This window comes from Primulina eburnea, chromosome 11 (genome assembly GCF_022965805.1).
Source record: "Primulina eburnea isolate SZY01 chromosome 11, ASM2296580v1, whole genome shotgun sequence".
NCBI lineage: Eukaryota > Viridiplantae > Streptophyta > Magnoliopsida > Lamiales > Gesneriaceae > Primulina > Primulina eburnea.
In genome coordinates, this window is record NC_133111.1 from 1622731 (window position 1) to 1639075 (window position 16345).

Here is a 16345-nt window from a genome sequence, read left to right on the forward strand (position 1 = left end):
ATTTGCATTGCAATCATTTTTGGTTAAAACTTTGGTCATAAAAACATCTTTATACCATCTGAATTCAGATAATGTTGGACATCTCAAATTCATTAGTTGTTCTTGGGATCTATCTAATTGGAGTTCATTAGCTCCAATAAAATTAGATAAAATTGTATAAATAAGTGTATTTACAGCATCTAATTCTTCTCTTCCATTAAGATCAACTATAGAAGAGTTTAGAATTTTATTCTTTGCTTCTTTAGAAAGATAAAAATCCCACCAACCCTGAAGTTGGCCTGTGAAACCAGTAATAATGGCTTGAACAATTTGCCTATCATTATTACCTTTTATCTTGGCTGCAGAAGAATATATTAACATTTGTTTAATAATAGTTTTAATCTGATATTCAGATTTTCCATCTATATTCCATTCAGTAATAGCTTCTCCATTAAACTGAACATAATCTTTTTTCTCTTCAATTTGAAGATCAACAGGTGTTGCCTTTTTATAAAAAGGTTTTACAATTGATACTTTATGCATTTTATTAATCTGCATTTCATCTTCTGACGAACTAGAAATATTATCTAGTTGTTCAGATTTGTTAATTACCGAAATAGAACCTTTTTCTTTAATATTGATTTTTTGTAATCGATCTATTAGACCTTCCATAAAATCATCATCCTTTTTAGAACTTAAAAGAAAATTTTCTTTTTTAAGATTAGGAGGAGGTTTTATCATCAAAGTTTTTGAACTTTCCCCACTAGAAATTCCTGGTTTAGACTTTGATAAAATTTCTTCAATTCTAGTAGTCTGATTTCTTATAGAATGCAAAGTAAGATTGGTAAAATTATTCTGTTGAATAATATGGTCAAAATTACCCTGCCCTATTTCTGATTTTATAGGGGTAGCATAAATTTCTTTATTACTTTTTTTAATTTGTAAAGTAGTAAAAGGAGGATGAATCTCAAAAGATTCTTCTCCAGTTTCATGAACATATAATTTATATGTTGATTCAAGAGTATTTATAAAAAACTCATCTTTAAAATTTGGAAATATTTTATTTCTTGATGGAAAATATAAATTTTCCATCCATTTGAAAAAATCTAAATTTAATTTAGTTTCTTCAATCCATTCTAAATATCTTGAAACATATAATGTTTGTTGTCTAGTATTTAAACAACTTAAAAACCATTTTTTCTTATTAAGATTTTTAATCTTATCGAAACTCTTTTGGATAGAGTTATTATTAATAACCATAACATTATATCACATATCAGAAAAAGTAGGGGAGTCTGATTTTCTATTATTAACAGAATAACTTCGTTGAAATCGTGAAGTACTAGATTCGGGAATATCCACTTTATATTCTGGATGAGATACATTATCATTAGTCTTTTGAAGACCAGATATACTAATTTTTTCAAAATCAGATATAGAAGAAGTAGAATTTCTACTTTCTTCAGGAAGTTTAATTCGTAGATGTCTTTGAGATGAGAATTTTATTTCAACATCTCCATCAACATATTGAACTATACTTTCTAGTTTTCTAGATTCTTCTTTTAGAGAAGGGGCTATACTTTCCATTTTCCAGATTTCTGGCAAAGTAACTTGACTCCAATTAATTGTTTTAGGAATCATAATATTGCTTTTAGTAATATCAGTTATAAAAAGAGTAGTTTCTCCTCTTTTTGAACTAATTTGATTAGTATTGATTCTAAAATTAGATATTGTTGAATTCATGACTTTGTAACAAATTCTATATAATAGAACAACATTTTCTGTTCCATCTATCATATCAAAACCTTCAGTTTTTATATTTAAGGTGAGGGCTTTCATGATATTTGGATCAGAAAGAGAAATTGGAAAATTAGGGAAACAACTAAAATGTATTGGTCCTTCGCATAATGAGGACTCTACAATTCCTAATAAGGAATCTTCAAATTTATTATGCCTTTGGTCTCTTACCAAGATTAAAGCTGAAGTATTTAGGCATAATCTGGTAAGAGGTTTTAAACCTACTTGTATCATTCCCAAATGCAAAAATTTGTAATTTTGCTTGTGAATATTAACAAGGTTTTGAGATAATAAACTAAATGAGTCGTATCCTCTTTTTAGAGGAATTGCTTCTTCAATTGTTTTAATAATATAGTCAGATTTAAAATTAAATCCATTAGATCTGTAGATCTTCATATTAGAAGATGCTGGTATTTTCCAGTTTTGAATATTTTTCTCGAAATTTTCAGAAATAATTAATTCTTTGTTCTTAGTATTACTATTTGAAGATTTATTTTTCGTAAAAGATCGTATTAATTTGTCCATTCAAGAATATGATAGATACTGTCAAGGCTTTACCCTGCCTTACCTTTTGGCTTTACAGGCCTTATGGAACCCGACTTAAGGATTTCTCCCGGGTATAACTACCTTCTTCCTTACAGAATAAAAGTATCGACAATTTTTTCAGTACAAAGAACACTTCACTTTCTATTGAAAAAAAGACAAAACCACGTACGCCCTCGGTGACTCCAGAAGTGTGCAGGGGCCAATCTGGCTGGTGATCCGAAAAGGGACCAGCGAGTGAGCGACAAAAAAAAAGGATAAGAATATAGAATTTATTGAAAACAAATTTCTTGTTGTTATTCAAACCCACCCAACATCCCAACAAATTTGAAAGGAAAATACAAAAGAAAAGCCAAAAACAAAAAACACAATTAGCCAACAGAGTTAACACGAGGATTCCAAATCCAGCCACAAGAGGAGGGAGGGCATGGAAAAGATGACACAATTTCTAAAGCTGAAATTAAGGTAAAATGCTTCTTTACACCAGTTACATCACATATAATTCCATTGGTTTATATCATTGCAGTATATGAAAAGTTTTCAAAAAGAAAATCAAAGCTCAAGCCAGTTCAAATGCGGTGATACAGAGAAGATCTTCACTTACAGAATATTTTCAGTCCATGCTATAGCCAAGACGAACAAACTGCAGAAAACGAAATACAAATCAACGCGGGTTAAGTATTTATAAAGCATGTGTAGTAATGGGATACTCATTGAAATTTGAAAGCGAGTGCGGATCATTCGTTTATACTGGCCCCTCTATCAACTCAACCTATAGCCCAAAATCCTAAGAGCAGGAGTAGAGGCTTCGAAAGTTGTTCCAGGATTGTCTCCTCTATGCAACCCAAAGAATTGGCTTTCATTTCCCGCCCGATTAAATCTCGAAAAGCAACAATAAGACATGGATAAAAATCTTGAGAAAAAGACGAAGTGTTCACGTTGCAGCAAGTACCAACTTTAATTCCAACAAATGCAACATCATAACGAAAGAGCTATCCAACTGAAGACTACAACACAAAGGGAAAAGGAGACGGGATACTTGAATACATAATTCTCGCAACATGTTGCCGCGGATGCTTATATTTTAAAATTATGACCCTCCATCCCAATTTATTGGCCTCGGCTAATTCACAGTGTAGTAATGGCGAGTAAGGGTACACTATCAAATTTAGACTAACATAGTCAGTACTGTAGTTGATGGTGCCGTCAGGCAAATATCTATTCCACCAAAACTGCTGATAACACCCGGAAAAAACAGCGATCTAGCAATCCTAAAACGTAGAAATCTTCTGAACCATCGTCGAGTTTTTCTCAGTGTCAAGAAACAAGAGGAAGCACTAAATCTTTGGCGTCGGCCGAGAGAGATTCCATATCAAGCAAAGGTTGCGAATTTTGTGAATATAATTGGTCGTGTGAAGATTTCGGTGAAGTTCGAGTCCTCTTCTTGTGGGAAACACTGGGCTGCCACAGTCATTCCGCAAGACGTCGATAAGAAGTCTTTGTTGATTCCTATTGTGTTTGAGGGTAATTTGGCTCATGTTGTGGCTCGTCATGTGGAGGAGAATGATTGTATTTTTGTTCGTGGGCAGCTGAGTTTTGATTCAATGCCGTTGGTGTTGAGCGAGAGTCTTGGGAAGTTCATGTTGTGGCCGAAAATCTCAACTTTGTGGAGGGATGGAAAATGACTATTTTGAATTACGAGAGGAAGAAAAAAAAGATCTTTAACGTCTGGGTAGAAATTGTAAGTCTTTTAGTCCCGTGGCTGAGAAGTTAGAGGTGAACATTTCTTCTGAGTGGCGATGATGGAATTCTGCTCAGGATTTTGTTAAAACCACCAGTTTTTTATGATTCTTCGGCAGCAACACCAGCTGAGTCTTCTTCAGGTGGAAACACAGGCCGGATGGTCTTCAACGATTCTTCTAAACTGGAAAAAGGAAAGGAGATGAGGGGAGAGACTGATAGCAAACATAAAGATGGGGATTCTTGGAGGGATCTTATCATGCAGTGGTGGGATTATCGTGGGCACAAATCTAACGGATTGGTTAAAGAAAAATTCCCAGATTTTGAACATAAGGCAACTGGTGAGAGTCTTTGGATCAATGGGGCTCCAGAATTGGTGTTGGCTGGACTTGGAAAAGTGGAGTTTGTTGTGAAACCAATCTATGCCAAGATACAACCAGCAGGTCCATGGACTTATGAAAGAAAAAGGAATAAAGAAGGGGATGATTCTTGGAAGAAGTTGGTGGAGAATCCGTATAAATGGTGAGATAAACGATCAAACAAGAAGAATCCAAAAGCTCCTGAATTCAAGCACAAAGAGACCGGGAAAGTGTAATGGTTAAACAGATCGCCAGATATGGCATCGTCAAAGTTACCACCATTGTGAGATGGCCAAATTTATTCGTACGACCAATTAACGGAGCCATTTTTGCTGCTATTGAAGTTGGGTAAATCATTTTGATATATTGTGATCTCTCGTGTTGCCTTTTTGGACTCTGACTGGAAAATGAAATATGAAAGAATGATGGCCAAAAAATATTTTCTTTACTTGCATAGATCAGGATCATGAGTAATTCTTTCCACATCTCGTAAACGCCACTTCAGCTGAATAGAACTGGATCAAAGGAAGAATTGTTGTCCCATTAACAAATCCATGTAACATTCCCCGCCAATGTGGTGATACCATCGGATTTATTTGAAACTTTTAATATAAAATTAGATGAAATTAATTAATTGGGCTTCTAATATCAGGCTTTAAATAATTAGCAAAATATTAATTTTTTAAGAAAGGAAAAGTAAACAAAATTAAACAGAAAAAAATTTCCCCTGCCGACATATAGCATCTTAGCCCCAACCTCCCTTGCCACACGCACCTCCCCACGACCTCCGGTCAGCCATCACCGCCTGAAGTCTCCGGAACTGTGACAGAGAGCAAGGAAACGAACAACGGCCTGCGCGGGAAGAAGTGCCGTGAAGAATTGGGCTGTGACCAGACGTTTTCCTTTTTTCTTCAAACCATCACGCCAAGAAGACATCAGTGGACGTTTATTGGCTGTTTACGAACAATAATCAGGCCTCATAAGGGTATAAATATCGGCCTTCGTTAATTTTTCATCTAACATCAGTTTTGGGTGGACTTTGAATGTTTTTATTTTAAAAATGCACGCAGCCTACTCTAACCAATTTTTGGTCTTGGAACATTTATATGACTGTTTAAGAGTTTTGTTAGGATTGAGAATATAGTCGAGAAAGGATCCATAATGCTCAAATGTCTCCAAAACAGCCCCAACAAAGGTCGCACATGAGCAGCCCTGCTGCAGCTGTGACTTGATGTTTTATAGAAGTGATTGTAGAGTATCTTAAGCTTGTAAAAATTATGTTTTTGAGAGTAATATGAGAACATTTATTCGATTTGAAAAGGTTGCACTTTCACTCAGGAAGACCTTAATTTAAGCTTTGGCAAAAAATAAACATCTTAAATACTTTTTTCACCTTTTAAAAGTTACCTTTGAATTTTAAAAATATTAATTTAAGTTTTTCGAGAACTTAATATTATAGGAGTAAATTTTTTATGCCTTAGAGCTATCATCTGGCAATCTTCGTTCAAAATTTTTGATGCTTTAGGGCTCTGATACCATGTTAAGATTGGAACTTGGACCTAACTCATCCCCAAAAGCTAGCTCGGGGGAAGGATTGTCCAAACCCACATATACAACTTCTAGGTTATTGATCCAACCGATGTGGGACAATTAACACACCTCTCTCACGCCCAGGAATGAACATCTGGAGCGTGGAGTTTACAAATGACTCAATTATGGGCAGAACATGTGGCCTAATCATAGGCAGTACAACATATAACGGTGGAACCCTGGCTCTGATACCATGTTAAATCCACACAGATTATGTAATCCGAATCAATTGATCGGTGATCGTGAGGAATGAGAAATAAGCAAAAATGGAGAGAAGCTGCTCTTACTAAGAACGAGAAGCAAAAATGTTCTGTCTAAAACTAAAGTGGGTTCTACAATATGACTTATTTATGAGTATATAAGAATGGGTCAACTTAGTAGCCAATCATATACCAACACATGTTATGTACAATGGTGTGTAACATCATCTGGCAATCTTCGTTCAAAATTCCAACAATTCAAAACATTGTGAAATATGGGCTTTTGATTCTATTTTAGTTGAATTTTAGAGGAACTAAGTAGGATTAATTGTATAGGAATTAATTTATTATCTTGTTCTATTGTTATCCCATAAACAGTAAACAAAATAGCAAGGATTAAGAATTTACTGTGTATGTGGCTATGTGCTAAGTTAAGCTATATTTTATGTTTATAGATTTTTGTGAAGGTGATCCAATTAATATTAATCTTGTAATTTTTATCCCTAGTTCTGCAGTTTGATGAGTTTCACATCACATAAACTCTCGGTGGCTTTATTTTTTCAGTGATACCATATTCGATTTTTTCAGAAGGGTTATTAAGTGTTTGACTGCTGCTTTTACATTGTATTATTGTGTTTTTCCTTTATTTGATTGAAGTTCACTTGATGTTAACTATCCAGTTCTATTCCGTTGAAGTAAAAATTTTGTTAGTGGGACAACGATGGAGGATCAAAGGAAACGAACACTGGAAGCCCTGGAGCGAAGGTTTGCACAAGCAAAGGAAGAATTTCATGCACAACAACAGAAGACCAAAAAAAGGCCAATGGAAGATACGAATCCAGCTACGTCTGATGTCAAGCGACCACCTGCAGATAATGTGGTTATAAAACCTTCCTTAAAGACCTCTTCTCGAAAAGGTTTTATTTTGTTTTTACCTTTTTTGCTTTTGTTTTTGTTTCTAACGAATAATGGTTTAATCGGCGAGACTGAAAAATTCCTATATTTAATTCATTTGTTGAACTGTCCAAAGTCTATAGATAAAATACTTTTCAGATTTAGCACACATTCTAAGGTCTGTTTGATGACGTTATAATAATGTCATGTGAAACTGAGTAAGGTACCTAAGATGGATGTGAGGATGTCTATGTCAAAAGAAAAAAGTAGATCGCATAAGCTTGGTGAAATGACTGAATCTTTGTAGTTTGTTTCATAAAATTTAAAATTGTGGATGTGTTTTGACTTGTTGGATGTAATGTTAAGAAGTCATAATAGGATCATGTATGTGGCACGTAATACTTCATGCAAATTAACTTCAAATATATTTGTGTGAAACTCATTTATGTATGAGTTTGTTATTTCTCATTAATGCTTGCAGGCAATATTTGTTTCTCTGGTCATACTTCAAAACAAGGTACGTTTGTATATGGTGATTCGTGTTTCTATATGCATGGGGAAAATAAATTTGGCAATGTTGTAATACAAGTTGTATCTACCCTAATTTGCAGATGTGGAATTAAATGAGCCAGCATACTTTGAACTTTCTCATTCTGTGAATGAAAAACTCGTACCATCTTGTAACCAGGTGACTCTTCAGTCTTCACTATAGCTTGTCCTTGTGAATTTTGATTTTTGTAGAAGTTTTATGCCGATACTCATGAGACAGGAATTCATTATATTTCCACTACTTTTTAACTTGCTCTTGTACGTAGATTTCTGATAAAAAGGCCACAGTGGATCATATCTTGCATGATCTATTTCAACATGGAGATGCCGCTCAGAAGTACATTCAGGGATCCAAAAGTATGAGAATTGAGAATACAATACTCCTTGATAATTATGTCGAAAAGCGTGGCTTCTCCAACCATTCCCATGTTCAGGCCCGTCAGAAATGCTCAAAGCGCTCCAAAAAGCATATGTCCTTGAAGCAGCATAAGAAGAAGGGAACATATGACATGCCTGAAGAATTCCATAAGTGAGTCCATTGGTCCTTTTGTATCTTTTCTTGGTTCTCAAATTTCCCAGTTTTGTTACACATTTTTTCCAATACTCAGTCAAGAATATATATGCTTTGTGATTGCAAGATACATTTATGTTTTGATTTTCTTGATGTCTTTTCTTGTAACAGTATAATAAATCAAACAAGCAAGAAAAGTTCTTTCTATAGGGAAATTGTATGGTTATAATGTTTACTTAAGTTTATATATGTTTTCACCGGACTTGATATAATTTTGTTTCCACGTTCCTCAACTCTCAGTGCTTCTAATTCTTAGGACAAGATGCCCATCATTTGCTTTTCATTCTCATGGAACTATGCAACTGGGATATAAAAATGTGGAGGCACGATTAAAGGAAAGACATATTTGGCTTATCTGGAGTAGTAAATGGAGCGAAAATTTTGAGGCCTAGGTCTTTAGCGTCTTTTGACAAAACACTGTAGGCTTCTTTCTGGCATGCACATAATCTGAATTAAAATTTACGTCCTGGACCTCCTGGCCATGTAATGTCAGTGCTCCTGCTAAGTTTTAATATAATTAGTACAAGTAATGATAATTCATCGAGTAATTGTATAAATTTGTGAGGTTGGTTACTAAGATTTCATTGATTCTGTTAGCAATTCTCATATAGTTTGACTTGGTTTCAGCTTCGAAATCTTCAAGTCTATGCATGAAAAGTGGAAATCTTACACATCGCGACTTCTGAATAATGTTGGGTTAGTGGCAATCTGATTTTTTTCATTTATTATTTGTTATTATATCATCTCATATATGATATTGATTTTTGTGTGATTGGATGCCCTGACAGGAAAGATCAGTTGGCTCAGTATTTTCTCAATGCAGATCTTCATGGTGCTACCATTTTAGGTTAGAAAAATAACTTTCTGCCCAAGTAGCTTTCAGTATGTGCTAAGAAACCCCATAGTGTTTTGGAACTTTGCTTGATCTGATAATCTTCTGTTCGACGCTGTTACTTCGCAAGACTTTGCAGTGTTTTTGGGATATTGTCAGTAGACCAACTATAGTTCTAATGTTATAATGAGGTTTATTGCATCATTCTACTCCTGTCATGTGGTATTTACTTTCTGTTTAATTTTTTTAGTTGTTAGGTGTAAAATAGTTGCCGACATTGGAACATATGGCATCATGATCCGAGAAACTGAGCAGACATTTGGAATTATTACCCAGGACAACAAATTCAGAGGTGGTGCCCTATATCTCTGAGATTCTTTTGGCTTTGATTCGTTTTCCTATTATCAACACAGGTTTTTGGTAAATGCATCCTTTAATTTCATGCAGTTTGATATGCTGTCTTGCTTGCTAAAGAGTGAGATGCTACATGCTTTTTGCATGTGTGTGTATTTATGTACTGGTTTAGTTCGTCTGTAATTTCTATGATAAGAAGTTGATCTTGATGCTTGTTTCTTCAAGCACCAGTTTTGTGTTTGTACTTTCCATCTTGCTCCGCTCTCGGTTGATTGTCAAAAGTAGAGTTCAAATGCTGGCAAAAGATCCATTTGTCTCGTTTATGTCTGAAATTAAGTGAGATTAAGAGTCCAGGATAATAGTGGGATGTGGGAAAGTGGCCCCCTAGATCATATCTAGATCTACACTTCTTCAGATGTTTCCAATATCCATGCTGTGTATTCTTGTTGCCTGACTTTTAGTTCAGATACTTGAAGTCGCTTGCCCTCATGCTAAACTGAAGCATACAGAAGACATTTAATTCCTTAGATATGTTATGTGAGTGGCTTGCTGGGCCCTGCTCTTCGGAATGTTCTTTGCATATTGTGGAACATGTTTTGATTCACGAGCTTGCACAAAGCACACATTCAAAAATTTTCTGATCTTGCGCTTATTCTTTGCAGTTGTACCGAAAAAGCTATCTGTATTCGTGCTACAAGCTGATTGCTGGAAGATTACCCTACTTGGTGATGGACTTGCATCGAGAAGATTAATTCCTTGGTCATGATGTTTGTATTCTCCGTAGTCGTAATGTTCCAGTTCTGATGTAGTTTATCCAACTTGTCATCTTCCCCACTTTCGTCTATACAAATCATTGTTGGCAATGATTTAAGGTTTTGAACGGATTGGTAAAGCTGACATGGTGCATAAGTAGTCAACGAGTTTAAAATCATTGCAAATGAATGTTCTTTTGTTCGAAAGTTCGATGGAAACAGATAACCTAGCTGCGACAACTACATGGGATACAAGTAGAGTTTGACAATTTAAACTTACATAATACTCCTGCAGAGATTTGATAAACGTGTCAATTATAAAAAAATTTACACAAGGCACCAGTATGATGAAATAACACTTTTTTTTACGGCTAACCACGCTCTGCACATGATCTCATTCTTCCAGCAGCCATATCTTCATGAAAAAGAGCATGGCAATCCAACGGACAGCTTGTTCAACAGCCTAATCTGACATATTTACAGAAACATGGACAGGAAAAAGTGGAGCAGCTTTCAAATGCAATTCATATGATTCAACTCATTTTATTTCTTGTATTCTTTACGAGATTGAAGAGCAGTCGAGACCTTTCGATAAAATGGTTTTTCATGCATGTAGATGACACTTAATTGAACATGATTTTCCAGACGAGGATAATTTGTTTACGTATGCATAACAAAACAAAATATGCAATCGCCATGCGAGCTCATAAAAAGTTGATATGAAATAACTTCAAACAATAAATTCATGTAATTGATTTTGGCAAGAATCACCGATACATAACATACCCCTAGAATACAGCTGACATCTATTATTAGCTGTTGTGTTCGTCCAAAGGCTATAGAAAAGCTGGTTTATCTGCAACCAAGCTAGCAGATTCCTTAGATGCATCAAGTAACTCATTATCACAGAAACAATTCTTGGGAGCAAATGGGGATCTGGGAACTGCAGACTCGGTGGCAGTTTTAGGCAAGAGTGGAGCACAATTTGATATTTCCTTAAAAATTTCCGCCATTGAGCTGGGTATATAGGGATCTAGATCTACACTGAGCCCTTTTAACATCTCCCCTGGATCTTTAGCATGATGATTTTCCTTGTCGCCAGTATTGCAAGTTTGATGGGAATTATTCTCAAGGTGATTCTGCTCGACCCTTCCACCTTCATCCACTTTCCAACCAATACAACCTGAAGGATTGATCCCTTCAACAAGAGGGATTTTGACACCCCCAAAACCCATATTTTTATCCACATCCAAGCCAGCTACATTCTCATTAACTGCACCTGAACCTGCACCAGCATCAACCACTTGTTTCTGTGCTTCTGAGGAAATAACTCTTGTTTTATAACCATCACCCTCAAGAGACCAGCTGGGAGAATCTTTTTCATCCGTCACAACACAAGTATGGAAGGATGTTGGAATCATGGCTTGTTGAAAATTATGCTTAATATGTGCCGCAGCATTAACTGTTCTAGCTGTTGAAGTCTTATCACTTTTCAGCTTGATGTTTGAGCCTCGATTTGAACTGCAGACAGCAGATCCACTCTTAGGAATCACAGTATGCAAGCTAGATGGGGATTCAATTGTTTTCTTAGGGGTGCAAACTGATGATTTCACCTGAAAAGGTAGAATAAATTGGACTCCCAGCACTGGGCAGAAATAGTAACTTTAGAATAAATTCTAGTTTTTGCAAATATCTCAGATGCACTTTTCGCGAATTATCTCAAGAAAGCAGCAACAAATATATTAACAACCCTGTTTTAAATGAATGATCCACTTTTTTGTTCATAAGAACCAGAACAATCCCTTGTTGAGGATTTACAATCAAAAAGTAACGAGAGAAAGACTGAGAACTAACCCCGTCGAAGTACCCAATTTTGGGGGATGGCATTCGTAATCCGGATGGTCTCACAAGAGTCTGAAGGGAATTCACGCGTGTTGAGGATTTTGTTGACCTGTTACCAGGCAAACCAAGTTCATGATTTTCTTGTCCCTCCGCTAGTCGGTTAGCAGAATGATTACTTGGATCTAAAAGAGTGGTGTCACTGCTTAAAGATATACAAAAATCCATCTCTACACTGGTCCTTGAGTTGCTAGATCTTTGGTTAATTATGGAAGAAGAAGATGATACTGAAGACCATTCACTAATTGAACTAGCTGGTGAGACACTAGAGGAGATCTTAGTTGACTTCACGTAAGTCGAAAGAGTAGATGGTGATGGTTTGTTTCTCAACGCCCCTCTAGATGGAACTTTGGGGATAGGACTAGATGAAGCTGAAAGAGAGCTGCTGCTCTTGACTGGATTTCTTCTCACTGCTGCAAGTGAAGATTTTGCAGAGGCATTAGAGGACATACTGCTGTAAATATCATTTGAAGCGTGGGACCTTGTAGATTGCACCAAGCTGGTAGTCAAAGAACGCAATGAAGAAGATTTGGATGGCAATGCAGGCTTGGGAAAAGGCCTTTGAGCACCACTTAATATGGAAGGTTTTGGTGGCAGAGCCACCTTCTCCGAAACTGTCAGATAAATACTATTAATTCTATATTAATCATGTTCCAAAAGTAAACAACTAAATTTCTTTTGCAGTACCAGGTTTCGAGTTTCCACATTCAGATTTAGCACGATTCCTCCCCAAAGCATCCTGCTTTGTTACTGCTGTTGAATCCAGAATCAACCTGCTGACAGCCTTGGGTGGCTTGGGTGCTAAATTTGATTCACCATTCTTAGTAGACTTCAACAACTAAAACAAATTGTCGGTGTCAGTCATCAATGAGCACAAATTCTGTTTATGAAATTAATAAAATAATCGAAATAACATTTCATCGTCCTCAATAACAGAGGGGGAAATTAAAGAAATTAAGGTTATAGATCCAAAAGAAGAGAAAATGTTTCAAGATAAACTGAATCTCAAGTCTAACTGCACACTGACGAAGCAAATATCATAATGTTATTCGGTACATGAGAAGCTAGGTCAGATCAAATATTTTTTTATAATATATCAAAATAAGGATAAGCAAAAAAATAGGTTTCAAATTGGATACACGTGTTAGCTCTGTTCATATTTGTTTGTGATCATGAGATGGTGGACTGGTAGCACCCAAAGTTCATTTCTTTGATTCGACATAATATTAAATCTATTGTTTCAAGTAAAAAACTTACCTGAGCCACCTGTGAATGACCGCCATCCTGCTTAACAGCTTTCCCAGATCCTAACTTCAATATATTCTGTTTTGGCTGACTTTTTGACAGCCTAATAGTTTGCAGGCCAATGTTTTTCTTTAAAGTTTGTCTCGGATTCTGTTGAATTACCATAGTCTCCAGCAATAAGAACCAGAATAGCTATTGCCAACAGATATTTTTTCAGATTGAAATACTAGACTCACCTTAGTTTCAGAAGCAAGGTCATCCTTTTGCAGAGCTGTTTATCGTAATAGTATCACTTCAATAGTATTTTAACAAGCGAGATAAACAAGACCACCATTGGGTTGCAAAAAATCATATTAGTTCAAAAATAATTTAATAAGCAAGCTAGGTTCACACCTGATAAACATTAAGCATAACTGGTCAACTGCAGCTAAAAAAGAATGCAAATGGTTTCTTTCAGAGAAAAACCAGGGAATGGCAACCTTCCAAAGTTACTAAAACTAATATTGAGTTCGGACACAAAGTGGTAAAATATGCCCTTCAGGCAAACTACTCATCTAGATGGTTAGACCAATGCACTAAACTAGGAATACACGTTTGGATGCAAATATCATTCAGGCAACACTATTTTTTTCGTAAAAGTAAATTAAATTGCCAATATTATTTAATATAATATAGTAGCTCGTGACAAGACTGGACATTGAATTTAACATTGTACTCTCTCTAACCGTGTCTACTTATAGGGTTCAACATCTTGCACATACATGAAGTGCAAACCTCCAAAACTAAACAGTATTAGCTGAACCTAAAAGAGATGTCATGATGTATTACTTAAAGTAAGTGACATAAAAGATACTAGTCCTAAAGTTAGTTTCTCCCAACTGATTAATTAACTTGAAGACAGCCAAGCACTGAAGTGCAGACAATTACATGAAAACCCGAAACATCCCAATCAAGCACGTAGATATCCGAAGAAAATATCCTTATAATACGTGAGGATCAAAAAACCAAAAAATATTATATAACTGTAAGCTCACATGAAATGGCAGTGGCATCGGTCTCCATAGCTTCTATCTTGATGCTAGAGTTTGTTAAGTTGGATGACTTTCTATGGGATCTCTGGATAGAAGCTCTAATGTCGCCAAACAAGTCATTTTCAAGACTATCTACAGTCAAAATATCAGTTTCAAAAGTGGATATGGACTCATTTGACCCTGAAATATCTTCTTCAATTCTAGGCAGTAATTGCTTATCGCTTTTTTCTGGTCCTTTGAGCATTGTGGACAATTCTTCTGGATCCAGAACGCCTAAAGATTGAAAAATAGATTAATTATTAGCTGCAAGTAGGGGACCGGACAGTTCCACGAACATTATTCATTCCATCTTCAGTTGACAAACAGTACCTGCACTAGTAAAGAAGGCACTGTCCCAGGCTAGACTTTTACGCAAGTTATACTTCCCTTTTCTGTGGGTTATTTCGGGTTCCGTTGTTTCATAAAGTATGGGAAATTGATCGATGGCACAATCAGTGCCAGCTCTTCTTTCAGCACTCGCATCTCCTAGCAAGTCATGAACGTTGTGGTCTGTCAAAGAAAATTACAACAAAAACTGTCAACAAGACATATAATCATATGTGCCATGAGCAAACTAAGAGACAATAGCAGATATCTTTATATAGCATGACCTGGAAATAACACTAATGGGTCATGGATACTGAATTCAACAAAAAATAAATATACATTTTGTATCCCCGTGTGAAAGGGGCTTCGTACTTCGCTTCAGTAAAACTACATGCCCACTAAAAAAAACACCTAAATTACCCGATTACCATTCACATATCTGCGATCCTGGTACACTGTACTTGTACATACACAGGAGGGCTCAAACCCAGAACGTACAACCAACACACACAAGGAAGATCATCCACTTCACCATTCCAAAAAAGAAACATAAAAATTCTAGAAATCATAAGAAGTACCTGAAAACTGAAAATCGTTTTGAGACGAAAGATCAATGAGACTGATGTCTATGGCCTCCAAATCAATCTTTTCAGGCAAATCCATCTACAATTTCGCGATGGATCAGAAAGTGTAAATCCTAATTATGCGATCGTTATATCTGAATCTCCGTATTAAACTCGTAGGGTTTGATAGGTGAATGCAATGGGAGAGAGTATACAAGGAAGGAGATGACGCGAGAGCGCAAAGGGGAAAGTTTTTGAATTGCCAAAGAGGCGGTTTATTTATATATTATTATACTAATATTTCGGTGGAGTTTAATTTACGGCAAAAACTTATGAGTAAGTCTCATGTGAGACCGTCTCACGGATACTAATATGTGAGACGGGTCAACCCTACCCATATTCACAATAAAAAGCAATACTCTTAGCATAAAAAATTATACTTTTTCATGGATGACCCAAATAAGAGATCCGTCTCACAAATTCGACCCGTGAGACCGTCTCACACAAGTTTTTGCCAAAACTTATATGACACGATCTTACTGGTCGTATTAATGAGACAGATTTCTTATTTAGATCATCCATGAAAATGTATTATTTTTTATGCTAAGAGTATTATTTTTTATTGTGAATATGGATAGAGATGACCCGTCTCACTTATTAAAATCCGTGAGACAGTCTCACGTGAGACTCACTTTTAATTTACACTCTCAAAGAAAAAAAAGCTCCACCTTATCTAATTTTTTTAAGAGTGTGTCTCATGTGATATCATCTTACGGACCTTAATCTGTGAGACGGGTCAACCCTACCGATATTCACAATAAAAAGTAATACTCTTAGCATAAAAAATAGACAAAACCTTGTGTGAGACGGTCTCACGGGTCGTATTTGTGAGACTGGTATCTTATTTGGGTCATTCATGAAAAAATATTACTTTTTATACTAAAAGTATTATTTTTTATTGTGAATATGGGTAGGATTGACCCGTCTCACAGATTAAGATCCGTGAGACGGTCTCACATGATACTCGCTCTGAAAAATAATACTTTTTCATTGATGATCCAAATTAAGTGATTCATCTCAC

At 35.8% G+C, this 16345-nt stretch overlaps 2 protein-coding genes across 4 annotated transcripts; one reads left to right on the top strand and one right to left on the bottom strand.

Annotated features, from left to right (window-relative positions):
* Positions 1 to 5103: 5103 nt before the first annotated feature.
* Positions 5104 to 10378, top strand: LOC140805166 (ribonuclease MRP protein subunit POP4-like). 2 transcript variants are annotated; one of them, XM_073161383.1, is made up of 9 exons: positions 5104 to 5403; positions 6920 to 7125; positions 7584 to 7619; positions 7714 to 7790; positions 7918 to 8180; positions 8850 to 8918; positions 9011 to 9069; positions 9305 to 9406; positions 10071 to 10378. In XM_073161383.1, the coding sequence occupies exons 2-9, from the start codon at positions 6930 to 6932 to the stop codon at positions 10172 to 10174; spliced, it is 906 nt and encodes a 301-aa protein (XP_073017484.1). In that variant the 5' UTR covers positions 5104 to 5403; positions 6920 to 6929; the 3' UTR covers positions 10175 to 10378. The 2 variants fall into 2 exon arrangements, with proteins under 2 accessions (XP_073017484.1, XP_073017483.1); XM_073161382.1 differs by having other exon boundaries at positions 6889 to 7125; positions 10071 to 10377.
* A 487-nt stretch (positions 10379 to 10865) lies between these two features.
* On the bottom strand, positions 10866 to 15515 carry LOC140804745 (uncharacterized). 2 transcript variants are annotated; one of them, XM_073160858.1, is made up of 8 exons: positions 15280 to 15515; positions 14705 to 14884; positions 14339 to 14608; positions 13541 to 13575; positions 13317 to 13454; positions 12747 to 12888; positions 12015 to 12673; positions 10866 to 11773 (listed from the first exon to the last, which is right to left on the bottom strand). In XM_073160858.1, the coding sequence occupies exons 1-8, from the start codon at positions 15362 to 15364 to the stop codon at positions 10997 to 10999; spliced, it is 2286 nt and encodes a 761-aa protein (XP_073016959.1). In that variant the 5' UTR covers positions 15365 to 15515; the 3' UTR covers positions 10866 to 10996. The 2 variants fall into 2 exon arrangements, with proteins under 2 accessions (XP_073016959.1, XP_073016958.1); XM_073160857.1 differs by having other exon boundaries at positions 12747 to 12897.
* Between the last annotated feature and the right edge of the window lie 830 nt (positions 15516 to 16345).